The sequence below is a fragment of the Crinia signifera genome, chromosome 8 (genome assembly GCF_055691185.1).
Source record: "Crinia signifera chromosome 8, ASM5569118v1, whole genome shotgun sequence".
NCBI classification, from domain to species: Eukaryota; Metazoa; Chordata; class Amphibia; order Anura; family Myobatrachidae; genus Crinia; species Crinia signifera.
In genome coordinates this window covers 162,837,086-162,864,596 of record NC_139224.1, presented here as the reverse complement: position 1 = coordinate 162,864,596, position 27,511 = coordinate 162,837,086, and the positions used below count along the sequence as shown (strand labels likewise).

General features: G+C 48.0%; 1 protein-coding gene and 1 long non-coding RNA gene across 2 annotated transcripts in view; one reads left to right on the top strand and one right to left on the bottom strand.

Moving 5' to 3' along the window:
• The first annotated feature begins 244 nt into the window (after positions 1-244).
• On the top strand, positions 245-1,620 carry LOC146026713 (uncharacterized). The gene is made up of 2 exons (XR_014454529.1): positions 245-343; positions 1,445-1,620. It is a non-coding gene; the product is annotated as an uncharacterized LOC146026713 (long non-coding RNA).
• A 2,392-nt stretch (positions 1,621-4,012) lies between these two features.
• PRKAA2 (protein kinase AMP-activated catalytic subunit alpha 2) overlaps positions 4,013-27,511 on the bottom strand; it is a 33,830-nt gene continuing 10,331 nt past the window's right edge. Inside the window, exons 4-9 of the mRNA XM_083157592.1 lie at positions 25,886-26,030; positions 23,690-23,777; positions 22,856-23,080; positions 11,299-11,797; positions 10,273-10,399; positions 4,013-6,834 (exon numbers count right to left, since the gene is read on the bottom strand). Coding sequence (XP_083013718.1) covers positions 6,599-6,834; positions 10,273-10,399; positions 11,299-11,797; positions 22,856-23,080; positions 23,690-23,777; positions 25,886-26,030 — 1,320 coding nt within the window. The 3' untranslated portion in view covers positions 4,013-6,598. The remainder of the gene's footprint in view (positions 6,835-10,272; positions 10,400-11,298; positions 11,798-22,855; positions 23,081-23,689; positions 23,778-25,885; positions 26,031-27,511) is intronic.

Sequence of the window (27,511 nt, the reverse complement as noted above, 5' to 3'; positions counted from 1 at the left end):
ATGGTGGAGGAGGAGGAAGTGGAGGAGGAGGAGATGGTGGAGGAGGAGGAAGTGGAGGAGGAGGAGATGGTGGAGGAGGAGGAAGTGGAGGAGGAGGAGTTGGTTGCGGAGGAGGAGGTGTTGGTGGCGGAGGAGGAGGTGGAGGAGGTGGTGGTGGTGGAGGAGGAGGAGGAGGAGGAGGAGGAGGAGGAGTTGGAGGAGTTGGAGGAGGAGGAGTTGGAGGAGGAGGTTGTTGGTGGAGAGGAGCTTGCGGAGGAGGGGTCGGAGGAGGCCACGGTTGCCCCGGAGGAGTCAGATGACGATGGGGAGGAGGCGTGCCAGGCCCCGGAATATGAGCAGATCGGTATGTTAACATAATGCATCATTCATGAAGTAGTTGTACTGGTATTTGTTATGTAGCACTGTTGGTTAAAAAAATTTTTGCCATACTATTCATATAGACCCCAAAGTGGGTAGCTACAGATACAGGTACGGGTTAGATGGGGTGTCCAAGGCATCCCTTTCATCCAGGACACCTCTGAATTACACCGGTTTGTGGGATGGGTTGGAGGTCCATTTTGACTGCCACATAACCGTTGTAGTTAAACAGGATCCTGGAGTAAAGGGATGAGTGGATCATTTGTGGCTTAAATTCACCTGCTGCAAGCGTGGATTATGACCCATCAAATAGTGGAATCTATATTGTTGGTGAATGTTATTTATAAACTCTAGGATGTATGCTATAAATGGAGTATGGCCCGGCCTACCTTGGAATGGAGTCAGAAGTTGCCAGTGTCCCAGGAGCCTCCTCTACCTAAACACCCCCTGTACTTCAGTTTTTTTTTTGGCCGTCACAGAATTGTAGGTTGGTTTAGACAGAATTATGATTTTGAGGATGTGTACTGTGCATTCCTGACATTTGCATAACTCCCATGCCACGAACCATCACTGAACTTAGACTGAGCAGATTGTGACAAGTTCTTATTGACGGAGCCCATGACCTGCTTGTCATTGGTTAGTCATGGGTGGGTTGTGACTGAGAAGAAACAATATGACTGTTATGTCTTCTGCAGAGTAAAGTGTATAGGCCAAAAAATACAGTATGTAGTAAATAACTTAGCATGTATGTATATATGTGTCATATCTATTTATCTATGTGTGTCTCTATCTCTCTACATCATGGGTCCTCAAAGTGCGGCCCTCCAGATGTTGTGAAACTACAAATCCCGCCATGCCTTGCCACAGTTTTAACACTTCCTTATAGCAAAACTGTGGCAAGGCATGCTGGGATTTGTAGTTTCCCAACATCTGGAGGGCCGCAGTTTGAGGAGCCATGCTCTACATAGATATATATATATATATATATACACACATGTCACCTAGCATTTGTGCAATTTATGTCGCAGTATGTGAAATGTATGCAAGAATAACATGACTAATTGTTGCCCCTTTGACATGCCCACAGATGACACCACACCGGCAGATGAGGGTGTGCATGGGGCCCTCCGGCGACTGGAGCACCATCTGCGGCTGGCGCAAGCAGACCTGCAGGACCTGAAAGTCCTTCTTCTTTAATTTCTAATTTTATATTTTTTTATTTATGTTTATTGTGTCGTTAATAAAATTCTTTATGCAAGTTCACAGTTGTTGGTTTTATTTGCACTTTAAATAGTATATGTGTAGATTGTTTATAATCTTTTACACAGGGTGTAATACAAAGCATTGCACTTACATTGCTGTAAGGGTTAATGTGTGCAATGCATGTGTTAGGCATGCTTGTAAGGATATATTGGAATCTAATTGATTCCAATTCCAAATAAGCAGTTTTTTATGAGGATAGGTAATTGAATAAGTGGGTCATGTGATGTATTGCAGAAGATACTTCATAGTGGGTTGTTTGGCGTAAATCCTCCGCTTACGTGCGGTAGCACCGCTTGGCTCCCGTTCGGATGCGGTATTCCCGAGCATACTCTGTAATACTCTGTAATACCGTGCCGAATCGGAGTGTTTCTCCCGCACACGCATGATTTGTATGTCGTCCGTAAACACGCCCTGTTCTTAAAGAGTGAGTCCGTCCGAATGCGGAGGACACGTGGGCGTTTCTACGGACGATGGCCGCATGCGGCAAAACACCGTGGCGTGCGGACCGCTCCGTAAGAATGCGGGAATTTCCGCACAGATCAGAATAAGGGCCAAAGTGCTCCAGACACATTCCGTGCAGCATAAAGAGAGGAGGGAGGGCTCGTAACCTGAGTGCTCAGTGCAGGGAGACGGAGACGGAGTTTTAGCTTGTCAGCGTGTGAGCAGGGAAGACATACTGCCTGCCCTGCATGCACTGTTTGGAAGGAGGGAGGGACGGGTCACAGTAACTTCAGGCTGCAGTGCCGATGCTGCTGCCCAGAGTGGGACAGTTACAGCGGCAGCCAACGGACAGCAGCAGCAGCACTGCTGAGCACAGGCATAGCTGTGAGGAGGATGCAGGAAGGCTAGAGAGCTCCTCCTTGCACTGCGGAGCGGCGGCAAGCGACCACTTTGTAAAGTGTGTCACTGGGTGACAGCAGGTGCCTGCCAGCTGCCGCCCCTAACAGGTGCCACCCCTAGGCCCGTGCCTCCCGCGATTTGCGGCCCCACCCCGTGACACCCCCTCCCACAATTTGCGCCAACCCCCCGGGCCCCCCCCTCCCGCGGTTCGCGGAACCACCCACCCCCCGCGACCCCCCCCCCTGACCCCCCCTCCTGTCAGTGCGGCAAACCCCCCGCCCCCGCGACTCACCCTCCCACGATTCACTGCAACCCCCCGCGTCCCCCCCTCCCACGATTCGCGGCACCCACACCCCCCCCCGCGACCCCCCCTCCCGCAATTCACGGCATCCACCCACGACCCCTCCTCCCGTGATTCGCGGACACCCCTCACCTCCTCCCTCCCCTGCTCGCGATTAACGGCAACCCCAAGATTAAATGGCACATGCAAAACACTGACACGGCTATGGTCGACAATGAAAAAGGTTGACATGAGTTTTTGAAGATTTATTTTTCTTTTTTGAATGTTTTCATATTCATTCTCATGTGTTGACATGGACACCAATGAAGTGCCACACTTATGTCAACATTTACATGTGTTGACCTTTCTGTGTTGATTTTTTCTTGAAGCAATTTTTTTCCAGTGACAACTATGTGCACCTACACATCATCAACCAATTCTTTGTATAATATATAACACCTGTTCTGTTTTACTGTAGGTGTTTTAAGTCAGATCTTTTACTGCTACTATTACTGTTTATGTAAATGCATTCTGAATGACAGCAACATCCTACCATCCTTCTACAAGAATATATAACCAACTAGGTGATTCAACGCGCCCCGTGCCCCCCTCTCCCGCAATTCACGGACCCCCCGTGCACCCCCCTCCCACGATTCACGCCCCTCCCACAATTCACGTCACCCACCGCACACCCCCCCTCCCGCAATTCGCAATCCCCCCCCTTCCGCAATTCACGCCCCCTCCCACACTTTGCAGACCCCCGCCCTCTCCTGCGATTCGCGGACACCTGCGCCCCCTCCCTCCCTTGATTCACGGCACCCCCCGCACCCCTCCCACAATTCAGGGCACCCCTAAGCCCCTCTTTAGTCCCCTGTATACTCACACACCCCTATCACTACCCAGCTTCCTGCTCTCCTGAACCGTAACTTCCATCACTGGGGAGTCGCTGACGCTGTTTTGCCCACATGCCCCTATCATGCCTCATAGCCCAGCCTCCTGCTGTCATGGACACTAACTCCCACCCAGTAGGAGGAGACACTGACTCAGGGCCACCATCCTGTGCTGCCGCGCTGGACCCTCACCCACTGGCAGAAGCAGCACAGTATCTCCCACCCTCCTCTTTAGTCCCCCTTATGCCCACACACCCCTATCACTACCCAGCCTCCTGTTTTCCTGTGTTGTGACCTCCGCCAGTGGGGAGCCGCTGACTCAAAAACACCCTACTATACTATTGCACACACACACCTAAACAACATGCACACACAGCCCCCCCCCCCCCACACCCACAAATGTCACTGTACCATCCACACTATCAATGTACATCTTACTCTGTAACCACTTTTTAATTAAACAAAACAATACACACCCCCTTCCACATCATATGCTCTCTATTTAACACATTTCACCTATAACTCAAGTTGCAATACAGGCATCTGTCATACAATTCTAACCATCTTTCTCATATACAAATGTTCACAAATTAAGGGGGCGCAGCCCCTTACGACGGTGTGAAGAGCGCCCGTAGGGCGCAATGAATCACCTAGTATATATATAACACTGTTCTTGTGCATTTTATGTTCTGTAACAGACAAAGAATATAGGAGGTAATGACTTGCAAAGCTGCGAATTAAGTCAACTAAACGCCGCCCACATGAACACCCGCCCCTCCCTCACATGACGAATGTCCCTGCACGCATGCATAAACATCCATTCGCAGCCTTTTGGGCGGGGCAGAAGTCATTCCAGATTTCTAAAGTGCTTGCAAATCTAAGTCCCTCTCTAATAACTCAGATTTGTGGCGCCCTGGTACGTGAACAGGACGGGCAGGTGACATCCGGTGTTGTCAGCTGCCTACCTCCGGTACCCTCGCCACGGCCGAATTACCATAGGTTTTTTATGGGGGGGGGGTGCTACCTGTCCCTGCCGGCCCACACCCCCCACCTGCACTGCTCTGTGCGAATGGGCCGTTGACTATGCAAGTCGTCGCGTCCGTTCGCACAGATGGCCTGATAGTAGTCATATTCAATTTGTAAAATACAATTTTTTTTAAATGTTAAAATTGATATAAATAAATCCATTCCTCGGGTATTATCTACGGTCACATAACACTGGACAGTAATGAGCCAAGTTCTAGAACACGGAATAAGAAACGTTCATGTAATCAGCAGATGTACAGCTATCACTACGCCTATTAATATTCTACTTCTCCATTACACCAGCCATGCAAGACTACCTCCTATTAAACATATTCATGTCTATATTATCCAAGGCAGACCTCTGCAGTGGACTAGAGCAATATAACCCGGGGGTATCACAACCTCACCCTCCAGCTTCTGTGGAACTACACATCCCAGGATGCCTTGCCACAGTTTTGCTATTAGGTTATGCTAAAACCATGGCAGGGTATGCTGGGATATGTAGTTCCAAAGTAGCGGGTGGGCCAATTGTTGATCCTCCTGGTACTGTATAAACCACTCTGTTCCAGGTTTTGCAATTCGCATGTACAAAAAATATAGGGCCTAGTTCAAGATGTATCACCAATCAGAAAAGTTGCGAGTGGAAAGCCGCCGCCCAGTCTGAATTGTGGAGGCATCGCTAACTGTCATTCATGCGCAAATCCTTTCACAATTCCAGGAACATCAAAGAGACTTTGCTGTTTGGGCGGTGGTAACCGCCCGTTTTCTGAGAGGGTGGGTCTGTGACATCAATGCCGAGCTTGATCAGCCAATCCCAGTCGCAGATGACCGATATGGTCAGGGAAAATCGTTCAACGGTTCGTGAATTGCACATGGATTTGTGGGTGGATAACGATCAGCGATACTTTAACGATTCAATCGCAGATTTGCGCGCAGCGTTTTCTGTTTCTGTCTGGCGGCTGTCTACCCGCAGCCATCTGCAACTTTGCAGAATAGCAATCAGGTCCGAATTAGGCCCTAACGCCGCAGCATGCAATATGTGTTCATGCGCTGATTAATCAGGCGCTACCCATCAACTTATTTACTACGAAAAATCTAAATATTATTTATTTTTTGCGCACCGCACGGAATTCCCGTGCACGCGTCTCCTACGCAGCTGTGTTTTCTACTTGCACACTTATAAAAAATAAAAGGCAACTGTTCATGATACGACTATAAAATACCAAAAAAATAAATAAATATCTCCAGTTCTATTTATAAATGAGCTGCTTAATATAATCAGCGCGGGTTCTGTATTTCATTATGCCCGAGACCTACAAAAAAAACCTCGAAATCTAACGGAAAATAAGGATTATTTATAAATATCTTACAGCTCACTATCGGAAGCAGCAGCTGCGTGCGGTTTGTGGTGTTTCGTGCTGATTTTCGGCACTCTACACATTGCCTGAGTTAAATGTTAAAGCTTCTAAAAACAACCCGCCAAATATTACTAAGTATGCCGTATGACCAGTCCTGTTTTAAAGGTTGGACGTCCCCAGTTTGTTTGTTTTTTTGTTTTTTTATAAATAAAGCTATACATTCTGAATTTTCGAACCCTCATCTAGGGATGGCCATTGAATGCTCTACCATTAATGATCGATGGTTTTAAACCACGTGCAGACTTTGGTCTTCGGACCAACATAAGTGATGGTCTTCCTCTGCAACATCAGGTGTCGCCAAAGATGGTGCATTATTGGTGGTGCACCATCGATGGTGAAGCCACTTACCATTGGTCATAGACCATTGAAGGTAAGTTGTACCTTCACCTGCCTAATCATCCATCCACAGTCTACACTTCAGCATGGAACTCCAGCTGGAAGATGGGCATCACCCATCTGATACAGTAATTCTAGGGGTTGGAAACAGAACTGGTCACATTATAAGTGAAAAACTGCACTAATCGTTAACGAGCTAAAGTGGTGATTAGGCTGGCGCACATTTCAAAGAAATCCATGGTGTGGCTACCATTCCGTGGGCTGGTCTGAGAGAATGAGCCTGAGAGGGAACCATAGAGTGGGCCGCTTTGGGCCGGGCATTCGGCGGTTGCTGAATCGATACTGAGCCGTGGCCGGTGCAGGCCGGCGGTGGAGCAAGAGCGCTGTGGCGTTGATGACCCGGACTTATGCTCCATGACTTCATCTGCAAAACAAAGACGATAGGTTCGCGTCAAGTCAATGAGGAGATGTTGTGACACTTTTAAAACGGGCAAAAAAGGTGTTTCCTATAGCAACCAATCCGCTTTCAGATGACATGTATCTAGCAGAATGATGGGTAGAATCTAAAAGGTTTCTATGGGCAACTTCTCTACTTGTACTATTTAAATGGTGGGATATATTGCGAGTTGTATCTGTGTGTGGTTTGTATGTTGTCTCCACATCTGCAAGAGGTTGGCCTGGGGGCTTTGGTTGCTTCTTACATTCCCAAAATGCACTAGTAGGAAAAATGTCTCCTGAATAAAATCAGCCATGGGGTTAAATTTACTAAGATAGGAGTTCTATTGAAGATGGGATGTTTCCCATAGCAACCGATCAGATTCTATTCTTATTTATTTAACACTTTTTATCTAGAAGACAATAGCTAGAATCTGATTGGTTGCGATGGTCAAACATCTTCATAAAATCATCTTCAAAATCTCATCTTCAATAAAATCCTCTTTGCATATATGTGGCAAAGTATATAGATCAGTGATTTTCAACTTTTTTAACTCGCGGCAAAAACACATTGGCCCCCACAGTAAAAATACAACAACCCATTGGTCCCCATAGGAAAACAATAAACCAACCCATTGCTCGCCATATGAAAAAAATCACAGTGGTCCCCATAGGTAACAAAAATATAATACATTGGTCCTCACATAAAAGCAAATATACCATTGGTCCCCACGTAAAAAAAATTAAAATCAATCGCATTGTCCCCCATAGAACACAAAAAGAAAAATATTTTGAATATATTGCAAACAATATATACAAAACAATATATACTAGTTCCCTGTGACTCCTCTTCTTTTATTTCGATTCATGTCTCCAAGCAGCTTCTTAAGCAATGAGCCCTTCAACCGGGACTGACACTGACACCACCAATGTGAGAGAGGGACAACAGCAACAGCGGCTGCCAACCAATGATGATTAGCGGATGACAAGAGGAGGAGGGACCGCAGCTAATAAATCACAGTAGTGTGTCTGTGATACATACTGTACAGGATACGCTGGGAAAGATCATTCAGTTGGCTGCAGCAATCAAGAATGGTATCTTCCAGCTACTGAGCATAAATGAAAACTCCAGGTTTAACGGATATCCATGGTTTAGCACAGATTGTGAAATCAGATTGACTAAAGGGATTCGGTATGAAATCCCGACAGGGTCAAATTCCGGAATGGGTCATAATACCGACAAGGACAAAATCCCGACATTTAAAATCCCGACATGGTCAAAATACCGACATATAGAATGTGCAGGTGAAAATGTCAACATGACTTTGGGTCGACAGGTCGCGAGGTCGACATGGGTTTTTCCACTGTTTTTTTATAGTCGACATGGGCACAGTTGGAAGTGAACTCGCTGCGCTCGGCACACTATTTTATTATCCCACCACGCCCTAGTGAATGGTAGGGCAAGAAATACCACCTGTCGGCACATGTCGGGTCAAAGAACAGTGAAAAAACCCATATCGACCTGTCGACCCAAAGTCATGTTGACAGTTTCACCAGTACATTCTATATGTCTGTATTTTGACCTTGTCGGGATTTTAAATGCCGGGATTTTGTCCTTGTCAGGATTTTGTCCTTGTCGGTATTATGACACATTCGGGATTTTGACCGTCGGGATTTTGACTGCATCCTGACTAAAGAACTAATTAAGTTACCTGTAGCCAAGCATGGATATACTTAAATAACTTAATTGACATGCCACTGATGGTGGCATTGATTTTTGGAGATGTAGAATACAAAGCCTGCTATATTGACTATATTTCCCCTATCTCCTTGGGATCTTTTTCCCTCAGAACCTTGAGGAATAAATAATGAAATTTACTGGAGTGGATTGTTACGTGCCTGTATTATACCCCTTTCAGACATACGCAACAATTCTGCGATTTTTCACATGCACACGCATAATCCCGGGACTAGCATATGTCTGAATGGCTATTCCCGGGATTTTAGTCAACTAAAATCCTGGGTCCTGCGCACCTGCAATTAACTTGGGATTTTTAAACACCTGGGATTGTACCAGGTTTGAAATCCCGGGTGGTATGTCTGAAAGGGGTATAATAATTATAATTGTATACGCAGCGAGACAGTAGGTAAATATACAATACACAAACAACATAAAATCACCAAACGGCACGGGACAAACAGGAGCAGTTTAAGGGCCAGATGTATCAAGCTTCTAAAAGTGACAACATGGAGAGTGATTAACAACCAGCCAATCAGCTCCTACCTGTCATTTTTCAAACCCAGCCTGTAACTTGGCAGGTAGGAGATGATTGGCTGGCTGTTTATCACTCTCCATTTTGTCACTTTTTGGAGGCGTGGAAGACGCAACTATCAGACACACATCTGTCAATAATAAGTATGTCTCTGGGTCAGAAGTAAGATACCAAAGCCGTTGTAACTACACATTGGATCGAAGTTGCAAGCAAGCTGTGACACGCCCACAAAACAGTCACAACCCCATTACCAACATCAAACGGGTCCCCGACAGCTGGGATCCCGACAGGCATTTGCCCGACGTCGGGATCCCGACTGTCAAAACACCGACAGCCGGGTTCCCGATGGGCGTCTGCGATTTTCCCTCGTGGGGGTCCACGAGCCCCATAGAGGGAGAATAGAGTAGGTGGTGAGTGTAGCGAGCCCGCAAGGGGCTTTGTTGCACTCACCATGCTGTCTGGGTCCGGCCAGTCGGGATCCCGATGTCGGGCTAATGACTGTCGGGATCCTGACTGTCGGACCCCATTACCACACCCCATCAAACACTCCTTGACTGTCACTCTCTCTGCAAATAGAACCCCCCCCCCTCCTCCTCCTCTGTGCGTTACTGCATGTGAGGGCAAATGCGGTGAGGATCTGAGTACCCAGAATACCCCCCCCCCCCCCCCCCCACAAAAAAAGGAGAGAAAGCAAGCATGATATTACAAGGCCCTGCCTCCTTGCAGCAACGTGCCCCACGATTTGCAGATCAATAAACAGGACCTGAAGCCAATACGACAATATTCCATTTGAATTGGGTCATTTTAGCCCCACCCCCTTCTGATAGACACACGTATAGCAGCATTTTGCTGAGGAGGTGGGGCTTGGTAATATTTAAAAAAAAATTTTTAACCCCGCCCTCTCAGAAAAATCCTACCTTTGCCCCTGACATAACCGCCACAGCCCATATGCTTATACGCACAGCAAAATATTGCTCCACTGCGCACAACACAGCCTCTGACTCTGCCCATAATAACTAACATGCTAAGGGGAACACAGATGAATACATGCATGATGGTAACATCGGAGTACACATAAAAACTTTCATATATTTATTATTTTATTATAGACGGAGACCTAGAATTTATTCTAGACAAGCACCTTAGTAACGTACCATCAATGCTTTTGAAGTCCAGCAAATAGCTGCGGTTATCCACTTGGTAAAGTTGGAGGCTCATCTTGACGTAACTCCCGGTGACCGGGTTCTTCCTCCGCACCCTCAGATGGTACGGGTTCACCACCTGGGAAGAGGAATACTGTGACACCCTTCCCTGATTCTCTTTGTGTCCTTTCACTAAACTTAAGGGTGTATGGGTGTTCGTGCAAACCACAGTGATGGGACGAGATGCGGACAAGATCCCGGCGGTCAGAATCTCGGCGCTCGAAATACCGATGACGGGATCCCGACCGCCACAATCCCAACATATTCTCCCTCTGTGGGTGTCCACGACACTCCCACAGAGGGAGAATTAATTAGTGTGCTGAGTGTAGTGAGGCACTGGACCCGCAAGGGGCGGCGTTGGGCCCGCCCCGTCGGGATTGTGACGGTCGGGATCCCAGCGTCTGTGTTTCGACCGCCGGGATTTGGATCGCCGGGATACCATACCAGACCCCATGAGACATATAACTATGTCTACACAACACCCAGCAGGTTCCACAACAGTTATTATTAATAATATTATATTAATAAGCAAACATTTCATACCAGTCATTACTGACACTTTTGCTTTGCAGCAACTCAATGAAGCAACTACCGTCATGGAGACACTTCGGGGTACAAATGCAAATTATAGATGTTACCTCAGTGCTGATTGGTTGCCATGGGCCACTCCTCCTCTGGCTCACCTCTCCTCCCTTATCACTGCTTCATACATCTGCCTTACAGTTCCTTGTGTTTGCTTTGATTTCCACCCAGAGTGCCCCACCTAGTGGTTGCCCCAGTGTTGGAAGTGAACATGGCGTGGTGTTAACAGGGTACCCTAGGACAACCTTTTCAAACAAATATGCCCCAACTACGCTATGAGGAAATGGAATATTACATTGTTGCCATTGGCAACTATCCCATTAAGGTGAACAACCCTAGAACGCTGTTGCATGTTCCCGGTCCACAAATAACGCAGATTATTACTGCACTTCTCACCTTCCAATCAAAGTCCAGCTGCACCATTGCTCTGTACACCTCAGCCATGATGTCATGGGGCTTGCTCTGGCTACGGATTCCAAGATGCCACTTGGCTTTCTTCACCGCCAAAGGCTTGGGTTTGGTAGTGTTCAGGGCATCCAAGGGACACCGCGCTTTGGGGCTATCGGCAACTAATGGAGGCATACGCTCTGGGTGCGGCCTGACACCGGGTGGGATGTGCATCTCGTCCATAAATGAGCCAGTGGGGGGGCTGGAGGCGAGGTAGAACTCACTGGCCTGGTTCATTATCCTTCGGTTGTCTATGATGAGGTGGTATGCCACCGCCAACTGGTCCTGAGGGTCCCCGCTGTACAGGCTGTTCATGAACTCTGACTCGGTGCATTCAAACTTCTCGCAAACCTCCTTCACGGCCTCATCGTCAATCACGTTGGCATCATAAGAGGGGTCTTCTGGGAACAGGTAGCTGGGCAGATCCTGCTTGAACCATTCATGTTCTCTGCGAAGTACAACATATGTTAATGATGGCAAGCCCGCTGTCCAATGATAGGGACTAAACTGAGTACAAGGTGCAGAAACATAGGGTTACTATGCACCTGGGCAAATCCATGTTGCGCTGCAGGGGGGGGCAGATGTAAGTTGCGAGGAAAATTTTGGGGGTATACCCAAACCCACATATAAGTTACAGTAGAACAAGAAAGCTACCAAGCATTTGTGGGCTACATGTAAAAGCTGTACATATTTATCCTGCATGCAAAATAAATGTATATGCACACCTTGCATTGCAGCATGGTTTGTTTTGCCAATTTGCCAGTTTGCCAATAATTGGGTGATCACCCTGATTAGTGTATAGTCATAGGGGGGTATTCAATGTTAGTTGTGCTCCCGCAGCCATCTCCCAACGGGGGAGATGGCTGCGGGGCCCTATTCAATGCTGTCTTCCCCGACAACATTGAACAGGGGTTCTCGGCAGAACGAGCCTGACATCACAAGCTGTTGGGCTCGATCTGCCGAGAAAAGCCGGAAATAGGCGAGCTCCTGGCCGGAGCTCGTCTATTTCCTTCCTCAGCTCACGGCCACGCCCCTTTCTCGCCACTCGGCGGCCGGGACATTGAATCCCGACCACCGAGCTCAAGTCGAGTAAAGCGAGAACGGGACAGGGGCAAGCTCGACAGCCGTACCCCTGACATTGAATACCCCCCATAGTGTGTATAAATCGGAGAAATCTTGCCCACAAACATGTAGTTAAGAATTATCCAATTGGTCGGTCAAGACTGAAAATTTTAGCCTCAACCTCCCAATATCAACCGATCCTATGCATACTATATAGCTGGGTCCCTTTGCTATACATACTATATAGCCCGGGCCCTTTGATATACATACTATATAGCAGTGGTCCTTTCCATATGGGGGTATTCAATTAGAGTTGAAACTGCCGTCTTTTTGGAAAAGACTGATTTAGGTGTGAAGGGGTTCAAATCCGAGGTTTTGGCCTTGTTTCCGACAATCTCAATCCGACGACGGAGTAGGGGAGGATGGCGCCAGGTGAGCAGCAGCTCAACCGGCGCCATCCTCTCGTCCGCCGGCCTCCTCCCATTGCTCACCCGGTCCTGTTGCCGGGCCACGTGAGCAGCAGCAGCACACCCGGCGACCGTGTCGCTGCCGGGCTGGGTGAGCAGCGGCCAAATCCAACAGTCTGATTTGGCCACATTGAATAGGTAGTGTCGGATCCATTCTGACACATGCCTGTCGGGATGGATCCGACACTAATTGAATATACCCCATAGGGCGAGGGGCGCTCTCCTATGTACCCCGCAGAGTGAAGTCACCTCCTAGACAGCCGATGACTCAATCGGTGTCTAAGTGACTTCATCTTCCGAAATGCAATTAAGTTCTCAAGTAAACTAAACAAATGATGAAATGAAAAAGTGAGAGAAACATAACAGTAATCTGTCTTTAGAAAAATTGGTTGTGAAAGTCAGTGTGAGATGGCTTCCCGGGGGGCCTAGGAGCGCTCACGGCTGCGTAGCTGCAGGAGCACAGCACCGAACCTGGCCCTGAGCTTAATGGGATTGGCATTTCAGTCAGGATGTGGCAAATTACCCATAATCCCCTCTCCTGTGCTAGAATTCGCTTTGCTGTGGATACAGTGAGCAGGGCACAGACCGAGGCCTCCCAGCTATCAGTCACAGCAGTGACGTCAGCCCCTCTCTGTTCTGGGTCATCTGCAGACCACTGTAACCTATTTCTCTTTACAGCGCTTGCAGAAACACTTATGATTCACTTTCCGAAAAATGTTCTACAGATTTCTTCAAACACATTTAACCCCGGAATTGTCCTAAGGGAAATATTACAGTATAATGTATAATGAATACAAAGGTTTGCTCTGCAATTTTCACACCTAATTCTACAAATTGGCACAAACAAACAAAGGGGAACCACAGACTACAGATATTGAAAGTCAGACGTAAAGAGGGAGATTGATTAAATCTCGGAGAGAGATAAAGTGAACAAATATCTATGGGGCCTGTTCTGGAGCAGTGATTCAGCGGAGAAGTTGGACCGTGGCAGCCAATTAGCTTTGAAGTAACATTTATCAAGTGCATTATCTAAAATGATAGGTAGAGGCTGATTGGTTACCAGGGGCAACTTTTCCATTGGTCCACTTCTCTTTTCACTGAATAGACCCCCAAATTATTACAATAGTAACTTTTAGTGCTACTTTAAGGGGGCATACACCTGGAGTAATTGTATGCTCTTTTCTAAGCGATATTAATAGATTGCTTAGAAATGTGTATGCTCCTGAGCGATGGCGATGCGTAGTCCCGTACATCGCTATCGCCCGCTAGTTGTCAGTGCGTGCAGTCAAAGTCTAGTCAAATTGCTTAGCAAGTGACTGCAAATCTCTCAGTGTGTACAGAATGAGCGATATTGATGGAGATCTACATCGTTCTGAACCACTACCCGGCCCCTTTTCTTTGCTTAAGTAAAATCGCTTAGCAAAATCATTTAGCACAAATCTCTGCATGTGTATGGGCTCTCTACGGGCGATCTAGACACTGGGAAAGTGCGAGCGGGTCTGCCCGCACCCACCGCGAGTGGGTCAGCCCACACCCCCCCCGCCCGCGAGCGGGTCTGCCCTCACGCACAACCACCCCCCCGAGCGGATCTGCCCGCAGCGCCCCCGTGAGTGGCTCAGCCCACACACCCCCCCGCCCGCGAGCGTGTCTGCCCTCACACACAACCACCCCCCCCCAAGCGGATCTGCCCGCAGCGCCCCCGTGAGTGGGTCAGCTAACACCCCCCCCCGTGAGTGGGTCTGCCTCGCACACACAACCCCCCGCAAGACGGTCTGCCCGCAACCCCCCCCGCGTGCATACCCCCCGCTGGATGAGCGGTCTGCCCGCACCCCCCTTCTCGCTGGAGCAACGGATATGCCCGCACCCCCCCTCGCTGGAGCAGTGTTCATGCCCGCGGGACTGACACCCCCCCCAGCAGTGGAGGGTCTGCCGACGCTGATCCAGCGAATTGAAGTCATACCCGCAAGGGGGGGGGGGGGTTGAGTGCAGACCCACCGCTCTGGGGGAGGGGGGGGCAGTACTGCTGCTCCAGGGGGGGGGGGGGGTGCAGCCATCCCCGATGCTCCGGGGGTGGGGGTGCAAGCGTAGCCCCTTACGACGGTGTGAAGAGCGCCCAGAGGCTATGAATCACCTAGTTATTCTTATCTTTTAACAAGAGTTCTGTACACAGGTATTTGGGGACGTTCCCGCGTCCCTCCCGCGGCCGGCAGTGTCCCGTTGCGGCGGCGGGGGGGGGGGCAGTTGGGAGTCCCCCCCCAATAAAGAAATAATAGATGCAGCGTCTATTCGCGGGTGAAAACGAGGGCGTGGCTTAATTTGCATAAGCTGTGTCCTCATTTGCATTGGACACGCCCCTTTTTGGACGCGCGAGTGTCTTCAAAAAGTTGGGAGGTATGCATCTGTATTTTGAACTTGCAGACAATGTACTATGTCCGCTGCCTAATAAGACTCCCCCTTTGCTTGTACATATAATAAGCACGCCCAATGCTCACATGCAGAAAACACAATAGCCAGTCTGTAGTAATATCCTTGAGTAAGAGGGAGTTTCGTCATAGTTACGATACGGTCAAATTCAATTAGCTCATCATAGTAATTGTGAATGTTACGGTAATTCTGTGGTTGACTGAAAGTTCATTGAGAAATACATGAATCCCTATGCAGTCATGAAGCCACTGATCAAGATGTCAAGATTCAAAATCTCAACAGCAGAAGGTTCACACATAATTTAAATGTCAACATAATTAATAACGACACCCTGAAAATGCAGAATGTCAACATATGACACGGAGTTCTCATCATGTCAACATTTGCATTATGGTTAGTGTTGCTGTTAGGGTTAGAATGACACGAAAAATACATTGTCGACATTGCAACAATGCTGACATCACATCATTGTTGACATGGTTATTGTTGACGTGATGAACATTTAATGATGATATTACAACCATGCTGACATTCTCATATTGACCTAATGTCGATATAAACACCAAACCCCCTTGAAACAACATTCTTATTTGCAGTAATCCATTTCAGTCTGTCAGGATCATCTCCTATATATTTGGCTACATCTGTCACTCAAAGTGGGTGTCTGTGTCTATAACGCTCTGTTACTGGACTTTCCTCTTAATGTGTGATTGCCTTCATCTGTGCTGAACACCTTTCTGAGAAATTAACCTGTTTAAAACAGGTGATGGCAATCATACATTAAGGGGAAGTCTAGAAGCAGAGCATTGTGTCCCTCCTGGAGAGGGTCATGTTGGGAGGTATGTGACAGAGAACCAGCCCAGTGAGCCCACAGACAGTGCCAGACACCCACTGCCTTCCCATGTTGCCCAGCACTGCTACTCCACAGCCACCAGGTGAGCGCCCCCCTCCCGCGATTTGCGGCAAAACCTCCCCCCCCCCGCGCGCCCCCCCCCCCCCTCCCGCGATTCGCGGCAAAAACACCAGCACCCCCGCGACCCCCCCTACCGCGATTCGCAGCAAAAACACCCCCGCGACCCCCCCTCCCGCGATTCGCTGCAAAAAGAACCCCCCCCACGACCCCTCCCGCAATTCGCGGCATAACCACCACCCCGCGAACCGCCCCTCCCGCGAATCGCGGCAAACCCTCCCCCGTGACACACCCCCCCCCCCGATTCGCGGAAAAAACACCCCCCCCCCCGCGACCTCCCTCCCGCGATTCGCTGCAAAAAGAACCACCCCGCGACCCCCCCTTGCACGATTGGCGGCACCCCCCCTGCGACCCCCCTCCCGCGATTCGCGGCACCCCCCCCGCAATTCGCAGCAGCCCCAGGATTAAATGGCACATGCAAAACACTGACATGGCTATGGTCGACAATGAAAAAGGTTGACATGAGTTTTTGAAGATTTATTTTTAATTTTTTTAATTTTTTTCATATTCATTGTCATGTGTTGACATGGACACCAATGAAGTGGCACACTTATGTCAACATTTACATGTGTTGACCTTTCTGTGTTGATTTTTTCTTGTGGCGATTCGCGTCACACCCCCCGCAACCCCCCCTCCCGCGATTCGCGGCACCCCCCGTGACCCCCCACCTCCCGCAATTCGCGGCAACCCCCCACCGGAACCCCTGTGAACCCCGCGATTCGCGGCACCCACCCCCGTGACCCCCCCTCCCGCAATTCGCGGCACCCCCCCCCCGTGATTCGCGGCAGCTCCAGAATTAAATTGCACATGGAAAACACTAACATGGCTATGGTCGACAATGAAAAAGGTTGACATGAGTTTTTGAAGTTTTTTTGTCATTTTTGAATATTTTCATATTCATTCTCATGTGTCGACATGGACACCAATGAAGTGCCACACTTATGTCAACATTTACATGTGTTGACCTTTCTGTGTTGATTTTTTTCTTGTGGCGATTCGCGGCACCCCGGCACCCCCCCGCGACCCCCCCCCTCCCGCAATTCGCGACAACTCCCCACCGGAACCCCCATGAACCCCGCTCTCCCGCGATTCGCGGCACCCACCCCCCGCAACCCCCCCCCTCCCGCAAATCGCGGCACCCCCCGCGATTCGCGGCAGCCCCAGGATTAAATGGCACATGCAAAACACTGGCACGGCTATGGTCGACAATGAAAAAGGTTGACATGAGTTTTTGAAGATTTATTTCATTTTTTGAATGTTTTCATATTCATTGTCATGTGTCAACATGGACACCAATGAAGTGGCACACTTATGTCAACATTTACATGTGTTGACCTTTCTGTGTTGATTTTTTCTTGTGGCGATTCGCGTCAAACCCCCCCGCAACCCCCCCTCCCGTGATTCGCGGCACCCCCCGTGACCCCCCACCTCCCGCAATTCGCGGCAACCCCCCACCGGAACCCCTGTGAACCCCGCCCTCCCGCGATTCGCGGCACCCAACCCCGCGACCCCCCCTCCCGCTATTCGCGGCACCCCCCGTGAATCGCAGCAGCTCCAGAATTAAATTGCACATGGAAAACACTGACATGGCTATGGTCGACAATGAAAAAGGTTGACATGAGTTTTTGAAGTTTTTTTTTCTTCATTTTTTGAATATTTTCATATTCATTCTCATGTGTCGACATGGACACCAATGAAGTGGCACACTTATGTCAACATTTACATGTGTTGACCTTTCTGTGTTGATTTTTTCTTGTGGCCATTTGCGTCCCACCACCCCACCCCCCCCACAACCCCCACTCCCGCGATTCACGGCACACACACACCTCCCCCGCGATTCTCGGCACCCCACCCCGTGACCCCCCCTCCCGTGATTCATGGCACACCCCCGCGACCCCCCCTCCCATGATTCGCCGCAACCCCCGCCCCGTAACCCCCCCTCCCGCGATTCGCGGCACCCACCCCCGCGACCCCCCCTCCCGCAATTCGCGGCACCCCCCCGCGATTCGCGGCAGCTCCAGAATTAAATTGCACATGGAAAACACTGACATGGCTATGGTCGACAATGAAAAAGGTTGACATGAGTTTTTGAAGTTTTTTTTTTCAATTTTTGAATGTTTTCATATTCATTCTCATGTGTCGACATGGACACCAATGAAGTGCCACACTTATGTCAACATTTACATGTGTTGACCTTTCTGTGTTGATTTTTTCTTGTGGCGATTCGCGTCACACCCCCCCACCCCCCCCCGCAACCCCCACTCCCGTGATTCACGGCACACACACACACCCCCGCGATTCTCGGCACCCCACCCCGTGACCCCCCCTCCCGTGATTCACGGCACACCCCCCGCGACCCCCCCTACCATGATCCGCCGCAACCCCCGCCCCCGTAACCCCCCTCCCGCGATTTGCGGCAACCCACCCCGCGACCCCCCTCCCGCGATTCTCTGCAATCCCTCCCCTCCCGCGATTCACAGCATCCACCCCCCCACAACCCCCCCTCCTGCAATTCGCGGCACCCCCCGTGACCCCCCCTCCTGCAATTCGCGGCACCCTCCGCGACCCCCCCTCCCGCGATTCGCGGACACCTAAGTTGCAATACAATTTCATACAATTCTAACCATATTTCTCATATACAAACGTTCACAAATTAAGGGGGCGCAGCCCCTTACGACGGTGTGAAGAGCGCCCGTAGGGCGCGATGAATCACCTAGTTAGAAATAAAGCTCAATTTGTTTTGCAAAACCACTATCTGGCATTTGGGTGTGTGTGTTTGTGGGGTGGGGTGACGACACCCTTGCCTCTCTGCTGTGTTGGTTGGAAGAAAAATGTAACATTGCAATTTATTTATTAACAGTTTAGTTGTTAACATAAGCTGCACACATATCCCACAGTGCTCAGTCCCTGCCCCAGAGGAGTTTATGAGCTATATTCCCTACCACATATAGACTAGGGTTCACACCCACATATAGACTAGGGTTCACACCCACATATAGACTAGGGTTCACACCCACATATAGACTAGGGTTCACACCCACATATAGACTAGGGTTCACACCCACATATAGACTAGGGTTCACACCCACATATAGACTAGGGTTCACACCCACATATAGACTAGGGTTCACACCCACATATAGGCTAGGGTTCACACCCACATATAGACTAGGGTTCACACCCACATATAGACTAGGGTTCACACCCACATATAGACTAGGGTTCACACCCACATGTAGACTAGGGTTCATTTTGACAAAACCAACGAACCTACCAGTATATTATTGGAATGTGGGAGGAAACCGTAGCAGCTGAAGGAAACCCACTCCGTTATGGTCTTAGTCGACAGGATCAAAAGATCGTCAGTCAAAAGGTAGACAGGGTCAAATGTCGACAGTGAAAACGCTGATATGGTCAAAAAGGTCGGCAAGGGTCAGCATGAGGTTTTTTTGGGTTGACAGAGCGGTTTTGGCATGAGTTTTTCAGGTTTTTTTGGGGTGTCTATGTCTATGTCGACATAAGTCGTCATGGGCACCGTATTCCTATACCGCATCCCCTTGCATGGCTCGCTGCGCTCGGCCCACTATTATACTCTAAAGAGGTGTACACACAGTGAGATTTTGCCAGGAGGCAAGACAATTTTGACTAGATCATACATAGACTATCATTACTTAGACAAAATCACAAAATCAAAATCTCCAGTGCATCTAGTCAAATTCTCCAGTGTATCTAGTCAAAATCTCCAGTGTATCTAGTCAAATTCTCCAGTGCATCTAGTCAAATTCTCCAGTGTATCTAGTCAAAATCTCCAGTGCATCTAGTTCAAATCTCCAGTGCATCTAGTCAAAATCTCCAGTGCATCTAGTCAAAATCTCCAGTGTATCTAGTCAAAATCTCCAGTGCATCTAGTCAAAATCTCCAGTGCATCTAGTCAAAATCTCCAGTGCATCTAGTCAAAATCTCCAGTGCATCTAGTCAAATTCTCCAGTGCATCTAGTCAAATTCTCCAGTGTATCTAGTCAAAATCTCCAGTGCATCTAGTTAAAATCTCCAGTGCATCTAGTCAAAATCTCCAGTGTATCTAGTCAAAATCTCCAGTGTATCTAGTCAAAATCTCCAGTGCATCTAGTCAAAATCTCCAGTGCATCTAGTCAAAATCTCCAGTGCATCTAGTCAAAATCTCCAGTGCATCTAGTCAAAATCTCCAGTGCATCTAGTCAAAATCTCCAGGGTATTTAGTCAAAATCTCCAGTGCATCAAGTCAAATTCTCCAGTGCATCTAGTCAAAATCTCCAGTGCATCTAGTTAAAATCTCCAGTGCATCTAGTCAAAATCTCCAGTGCATCTAGTAAAAATCTCCAGTGCATCTAGTAAAAATCTCCAGTGCATCTAGTCAAATTCTCCAGTGCATCTAGTCAAATTCTCCAGTGTATCTTGTCAAATTCTCCAGTGTATCTAGTCAAAATCTCCAGTGCATCTAGTTAAAATCTCCAGTGCATCTAGTCAAATTCTTCAGTGCATCTAGTCAAAATCTCCAGTGCATCTAGTCAAAATCTCCAGTGCATCTAGTCAAAATCTCCAGGGTATCTAGTCAAAATCTCCAGTGTATCTAGTCAAAATCTCCAGTGCATCTAGTCAAAATCTCCAGTGCATCTAGTCAAAATCTCCAGTGTATCTAGTCAAAATCTCCAGTGCATCTAGTCAAAATCTCCAGTGCATCTAGTCAAAATCTCCAGTGCATCTAGTCAAAATCTCCAGTGTATCTAGTCAAAATCTCCAGTGCATCTAGTCAAATTCTCCAGTGCATCTAGTCAAATTCTCCAGTGTATCTAGTCAAAATCTCCAGTGCATCTAGTTAAAATCTCCAGTGCATCTAGTTAAAATCTCCAGTGCATCTAGTCAAATTCTCCAGTGCATCTAGTCAAATTCTCCAGTGTATCTAGTCAAAATCTCCAGTGCACTAGTCAAAATCTCCAGTGCATCTAGTCAAAATCTCCAGTGCATCAAGTCAAAATCTCCAGTGCATCTAGTCAAAATCTCCAGTGCATCTAGTCAAAATCTCCAGTGCATCTAGTCAAAATCTCCAGTGTATCTAGTCAAAATCTCCAGTGCATCTAGTCAAATTCTCCAGTGCATCTAGTCAAATTCTCCAGTGCATCTAGTCAAAATCTCCAGTGCATCTAGTTAAAATCTCCAGTGCATCTAGTTAAAATCTCCAGTGCATCTAGTCAAATTCTCCAGTGCATCTAGTCAAATTCTCCAGTGTATCTAGTCAAAATCTCCAGTGCACTAGTCAAAATCTCCAGTGCATCTAGTCAAAATCTCCAGTGCATCAAGTCAAAATCTCCAGTGCATCTAGTCAAAATCTCCAGTGCATCTAGTCAAAATCTCCAGTGCATCTAGTCAAATTCTCCAGTGCATCTAGTCAAAATCTTCAGTGTATCTAGTCAAAATCTCGAGTGTATCTAGTCAAAATTTCCATTGTATCTAGTCAAAATCGCTTAGTCAAAATTGACCATTAGCCAATTTCTCACCGTGTATACACCCTTTAACTCTATGCCCAGGGGATGGTCAGTTTTTACAAAAATATCCTGAAAAACTCATGTCGAACTGTGTCAGCCTCAAAAACCCCATGTTGACCATGTAGACTATCAACCTAATGTCTGGATACCAAGTCACACATATATAATAAGGACATTTATACTCTACACTGATGAACCACGATAGGGAATTGAACTCATGACCTCAAAACTGCAGGGCGGCAATGCTAACCACTACACCATCTGTGCTGCTCAGAGAAGCATCACCTACTAAAACATCATTACACCGTGGAACAACATAATTTTACTGAAACTGTAGACTCTCTACTTTTCTGAACTTTTATTAATATTTAATCCAGATGGAACTATTTTGTTGACCATAAAACAGCACTTAGATGATATCACTCCATTCTGGAAACTGCTTGAGTGGTGTTGAGAGAACACATTCTACCCCAACACTCACAACAAAGACTTTACTAATGTCATTCTGGGCTCAGTTCTACCCCCAGAGCAGCCCAAAACAGTAACGCTGTGCGCCCAAATATTTACAGGCAAAACAAATGTCACAGTTGTAGCTGAGAAAGCGCAGAGGCGCGGTGCCACCTGTAATCAGGCAAATTACTTGTGATCCCAAATAACGGCGCAGAGCAGAAAACCTGGATGCTCATTATAAACCGCAAAAAAACACAATCGAAGCATGAATCAGGCCCATTGGACACAGCACTGATCACCTCAGTCATGAGCATCTTCTAAAAAATGGCGGGAAAGTTGGTGACAAGTCAGAATGACGGCTTCTGCAATGTACTTTCACTTTGAGCTGTGACCGTTTTTACTTTCACTTTGAGCTGTGTCAGTTTGTACTTTCACTTTGATCTGTGACAGTTTTTACTTTCACTTTGAGTTTATGACATCTTTTAGCACACAATAAAGTAATTTGGTCTGTCAAGTGGCCTCTAGCGGTCACTGGCGGTATTACACCTCATAGAGGTGAGGAGTAGTTAGCCTTTTATATATATATAGATCATACCATGTGATCGTGTTACCTGATATCTTTGATTGTGGAACGCTTCAGTGGGTCCACCTGCAGCATATGCATTAGTAATGTAGCCACGGAACGGTTCAGGTACTCCGGGATGTAAAATACTCCGCCACGGATTTTCTTGAACAGCGTCGGAACGTGTTCGTCGTCAAAGGGCAAAGTCCCGCAGAGGAGAGCGTACAGGATGACGCCGCAGCTCCAAATATCAACTTCCGGCCCGGCGTACAATCTACAGGGGCAGAATGGACATTTCTTAGCACATTTTATTCACCCTGAAGACAGAATACTTGGTCACAGCAAGGTGGGGACTAATCAAAATCTTTGGGAAGTCCCCAATTTAGGGCCTCATTCAAGTTGTGTGCAGTCACGGTGTGCAGAATATCTCAGTAGACAGTCAAAAATGCACTAGGATCCTTATTCTGGTTGATTTGCAAAAATCAAATTTTCTCTAATGGACAAAACCATGTGCACTGCAGGTGGGGCAGATGTAACATGTGCAAAGAGAATTAGATTTGGGTGGGGTTTTTCTTCAAAGTGAGATCTATATTGCAGTGTAGACATAAAGCAGTCAGTATTTTCCCTGCACAGAAACAAAATAACTCACCCAAATCTAACTCTCTCTGCACATGTTACATTTGCCCCACCTGCAGTGCACATGGTTTTGATCATTTTAGAAGGAATTTGCCTCTAAGAGTGAACCAGAATAAGGCCCAATGTGCACTGCAGGTGGGGCAGATGTAACAAGCTGGCTGCCCTCTCCTGGAGGGTTGTCTGCCACTGTATCTCCCTTGAAGGTTTAGTACATAGGCCACCGTGTCTCTTGTCATACAGATCTTACCTTCCTGATATAACTTCAGGGGCTGCGTAGTTCGGAGACCCACAACTGGTGCGCAGGAACTCCCCATCAGACATCATGTTAGACAGACCTGGACGGAATCATGCATTACAATGCAATACAATACAATATAGGGGCAGATGTATTAAGCTTGGTGAAGTGATAAAGTGTAAAGTGAAAATGCAGCAGCCAACCAGCTCCTAACTGTCATTTATCAAGCTTGGAGCCAGATGTATTAAGCTCAGTGTAGCGATAAAGTGGCTGGTACTTTATCACCGGCCAATCAGCTCCTGTCAAGTTACAGGCTGGGTTTGAAAAACGATAGTTAGGAGTTGATTGGCCAGTGATAAAGTACCAGCCACATTAACAATTCAATGAGCTTAACAAATCTTCCCCCCAGCCTGTAACTGACAGTTAGGAGCTGATTGGCTGGTGCGTTATCATCTTCCACTATAACTCGCTTGTACTCAGCAGCCATAGCAACGTAATGGTGGAAGCAGAAGGCAGGAATGATATAGGGGTCTGCTCGCAGTCTACTTGTGGACCCCACAGTTCAAATCTAGAGAGTAAATGGGGTAGGGGTACTTATTTAAAACTTTTGCCTGTGATTTCTTCAGAATGACGGCTTCTTTGTATTGCAGGGGGGTAGTAACCTGGCCCCCTGCTGCTATAGTTTCAAACTCACTAATCAACTGAAGTCTCTAGCCCACAAGTAGGTAGGTTAGAGCATATGTCAGTGGTTCCCAAACTGTGTGCCTAGGCACCTTGGGGTGCCTCAGGACACTTGCAGGGGTGCCTTGGGTTGGTGGACCAGGATCAATTCATATTATTTATGGTCAATGTACCAGGCAAAACCAGTGCTTGTGGCTGAAAATCATAATACATGTGGATAAACAGAAGCAAATCATGTCCCTCACCAGATAACTGTGACATATAAACACAATGCACTTCATTTAATATTTTTTTTCTGAATTTCTCATTAAGAAGCATCTGGCCTAGGGGTGCCTTGAAAATATTTTGATGCTCTAGGGCGCCGTGATACAAAAAAGTTTGGCATATGTATTTATTCCACCATGAAAAAGATCGACATGCCGTATGTCGACATGAACAAAGTGTTGACACCGGAAATAGGTAAAGGTCTGTGTCAACATAGGTCGACACTGACACTGTAGACGCGTGCCGTGTATAACTGTATGTCCACTGGGATGGTAATATATGAAAAAAAATCTTAAAAAAAAAAAAAAACTTCATTTCAACCTTTTGACCATGTTGACCTTAGGTATGTCGGACCTTTTTCTTGTGTCGAGCTATGGCCTGTTGACCAATAGTGGTTGATCTTTTGGCTGTCAACCTAATTAGTGTCGAGTTGGGGAACCGCATCCCGACTGGGAAACATGACAGGATTATACATATTATGGGGGTTATTCTGGTTGACACCAAACCCCGCCTTGCGAATGGTGGCCCGGCCGCCACCCATTCACAAGGAAGATTCCCTTGCAGGGCCTGTGAATGGTTGTTACACAGTAGCATCCACTCGCAGCCTAGTGAGATCCACCCACGTTATTCAATGGCCGGCGACCATCAAATTATGGCGAATGAACTAGAATTACCCCCTATATGTATTATATCATATGCAATAGGGTGCGATTTCCGTGAACCAGCGCAATCTCGGCCGTTAAAACCTGTACATTTTAACCCTTTCAGTGCCAACGGTTGTATTTGTATTTATTTATACTACAAGAACGGTCGCTGTCAGCGGTGCAGCCATTTTAAGTGGATATTTTCAGGATCTCGCGCAGCAACTGGCACTCAAAGGGTTAAGCACCAGGGCGACGCTAACCTGTTGCTGCTTACTAACTCGCTCAAATTCTACGAGTTTAATTGCCCAGATCGCGGCGGTTCGCGGAAATTGCACCCCATTACCTACAGTATACCCCAAAGAGTTCCGATTCTGACAACATGAACAGTTCTGGGCCTGTTATAGGCTCCTCGTCGCTTTCTCACGTTCTGTCAACTTGATCACCTGACAATTAATTGTACGTTCTCTTTTCTAAGCTTATGAAGGAATTTGTCAGATTTAGCAGAATGTTCCTGCAGCGGTGAAGCCCAGCGGCCTGTGGAACAGGTTACACAGCAACAACCTTCAGCAAATGACCTGCCCGCTGGCTGCATTCCTGGAGGGCCTGCGGAGTCACATACCAAAGTCAGCAATCTTGGCATTCATGTGTGCGTCCAGCAGCACGTTCTCCGGTTTCAGATCCCGGTGCACCACCATATGCCTGTGACAGTAATCTACACCGGAGAGGATCTGTTGGAAGAGACGCCGGGCCTCAGCCTCATCCACCTGCGAGGAGGAAGGAGAAGTTGTCAGCCCAGGGCTAGGGGGACCAGGGTTATGTCTGGGTGACCGGGAGACTGGCACCCAGTGGGTTACATTCATCAAACCTCCTGAGGAGGACGAGAGGAAGTGTTGCTCTTAGCAACCAATAAGATTCTAACTACCATTTTGTAGAATGTGCTATGTAAATGAGAGCTTTAATCTGATTGGTTGCTGTGGGCGATGCATACGGACATTTACAATAGCTATAACATAATACAGGAAACACATTTTATTGTGTTCAAAAGCTCCTATGTCGCATCTTATATCTTATTCTTTTTGTTCCTGGACTCAACTGTGTCCCTGAAAAGAAAAGTACGTACACGTTATAGTTGCAGCATCTTATATTGAGCATGTTTCTGGACCATGCCCCATGTGGGCTGCCCTGACCTCTGATTCGAATAGACCCTGACTGACTTGTTTGCTGCCTGTCCTGGCCTCTGCCAAGAATGTGACCTCTGCTCCTGATGACCTCTGCCAAGACTGTGACCTCTGCTCCTGTCCTGACCTCTGCCGAGACTGAGACCTCTGCCCCTGACCTCTGCCTAAACTGTGACCTCTGCCCCTGTCCTGTCCTCTGCCTAGACTGTGACCTCTGCCTCTGTCCTGACCTCTGCTCCTTGCCCCTGTCCTGACCTCTGCCTAGACTGTAACCTGTGCTCCTGACCTCTGCCTAGACTGTGACCTCTGCCCCTGTCCTGACCTCTGCCTAGACTGTGACTTCTGCTCCTGTCCTGACCTCTGCCGAGATTGTGACCTCTGCCTAAACTGTGACCTCTGCCCCTGTCCTGTCCTCTGCCTAGACTGTGACCTCTGCTCCTTCCCCCTGTCCTGACCTCTGCCTAGACTGTAACCTGTGCTCCTGACCTCTGCCTAGACTGTGACCTCTGCCCCTGTCCTGACCTCTGCCTAGACTGTGACTTCTGCTCCTGACCTCTGCCTAGACTGTGATCTCTGCTCCTGACCTTTGCCTAGACTGTGACCTCTGCTCCTGCCCCCTGTCCTGACCTCTGCCTAGACTGTGACCTGTGCTCCTGACCTCTCCCTAGACTCTGACCTCTGCCCCTGTCCTGACCTCTGCCTAGACTGTGACCTCTGCTCCTATCCTGACCTCTGCCAGACTGTGACCTCTGCTCCTGACCTCTGTATAGACTTTGACCTCTGCACCTGTCTTGACCTCTGCCTAGACTGTGACCTCTGCTCCTGACCTCTGCCTCTGTCCTGACCTCTGCCTAGACTGTGACCTCTGCTCCTGCCCCCTGTCAGGACCACTGAACAGGAAGTATTATGCAAGTAGGCGGGCCCGGTTCAGAGGTTTATAGAACTTGAATGTTCTCGCAAGTGTCCGATATATTTTATCTGTGCATGCACAGGACCCGCACTGTGTATGTGCAGATCTGGATCTGCAATGTCGCTCACAGTGCCCCGAAACGATTGACATGCTGATG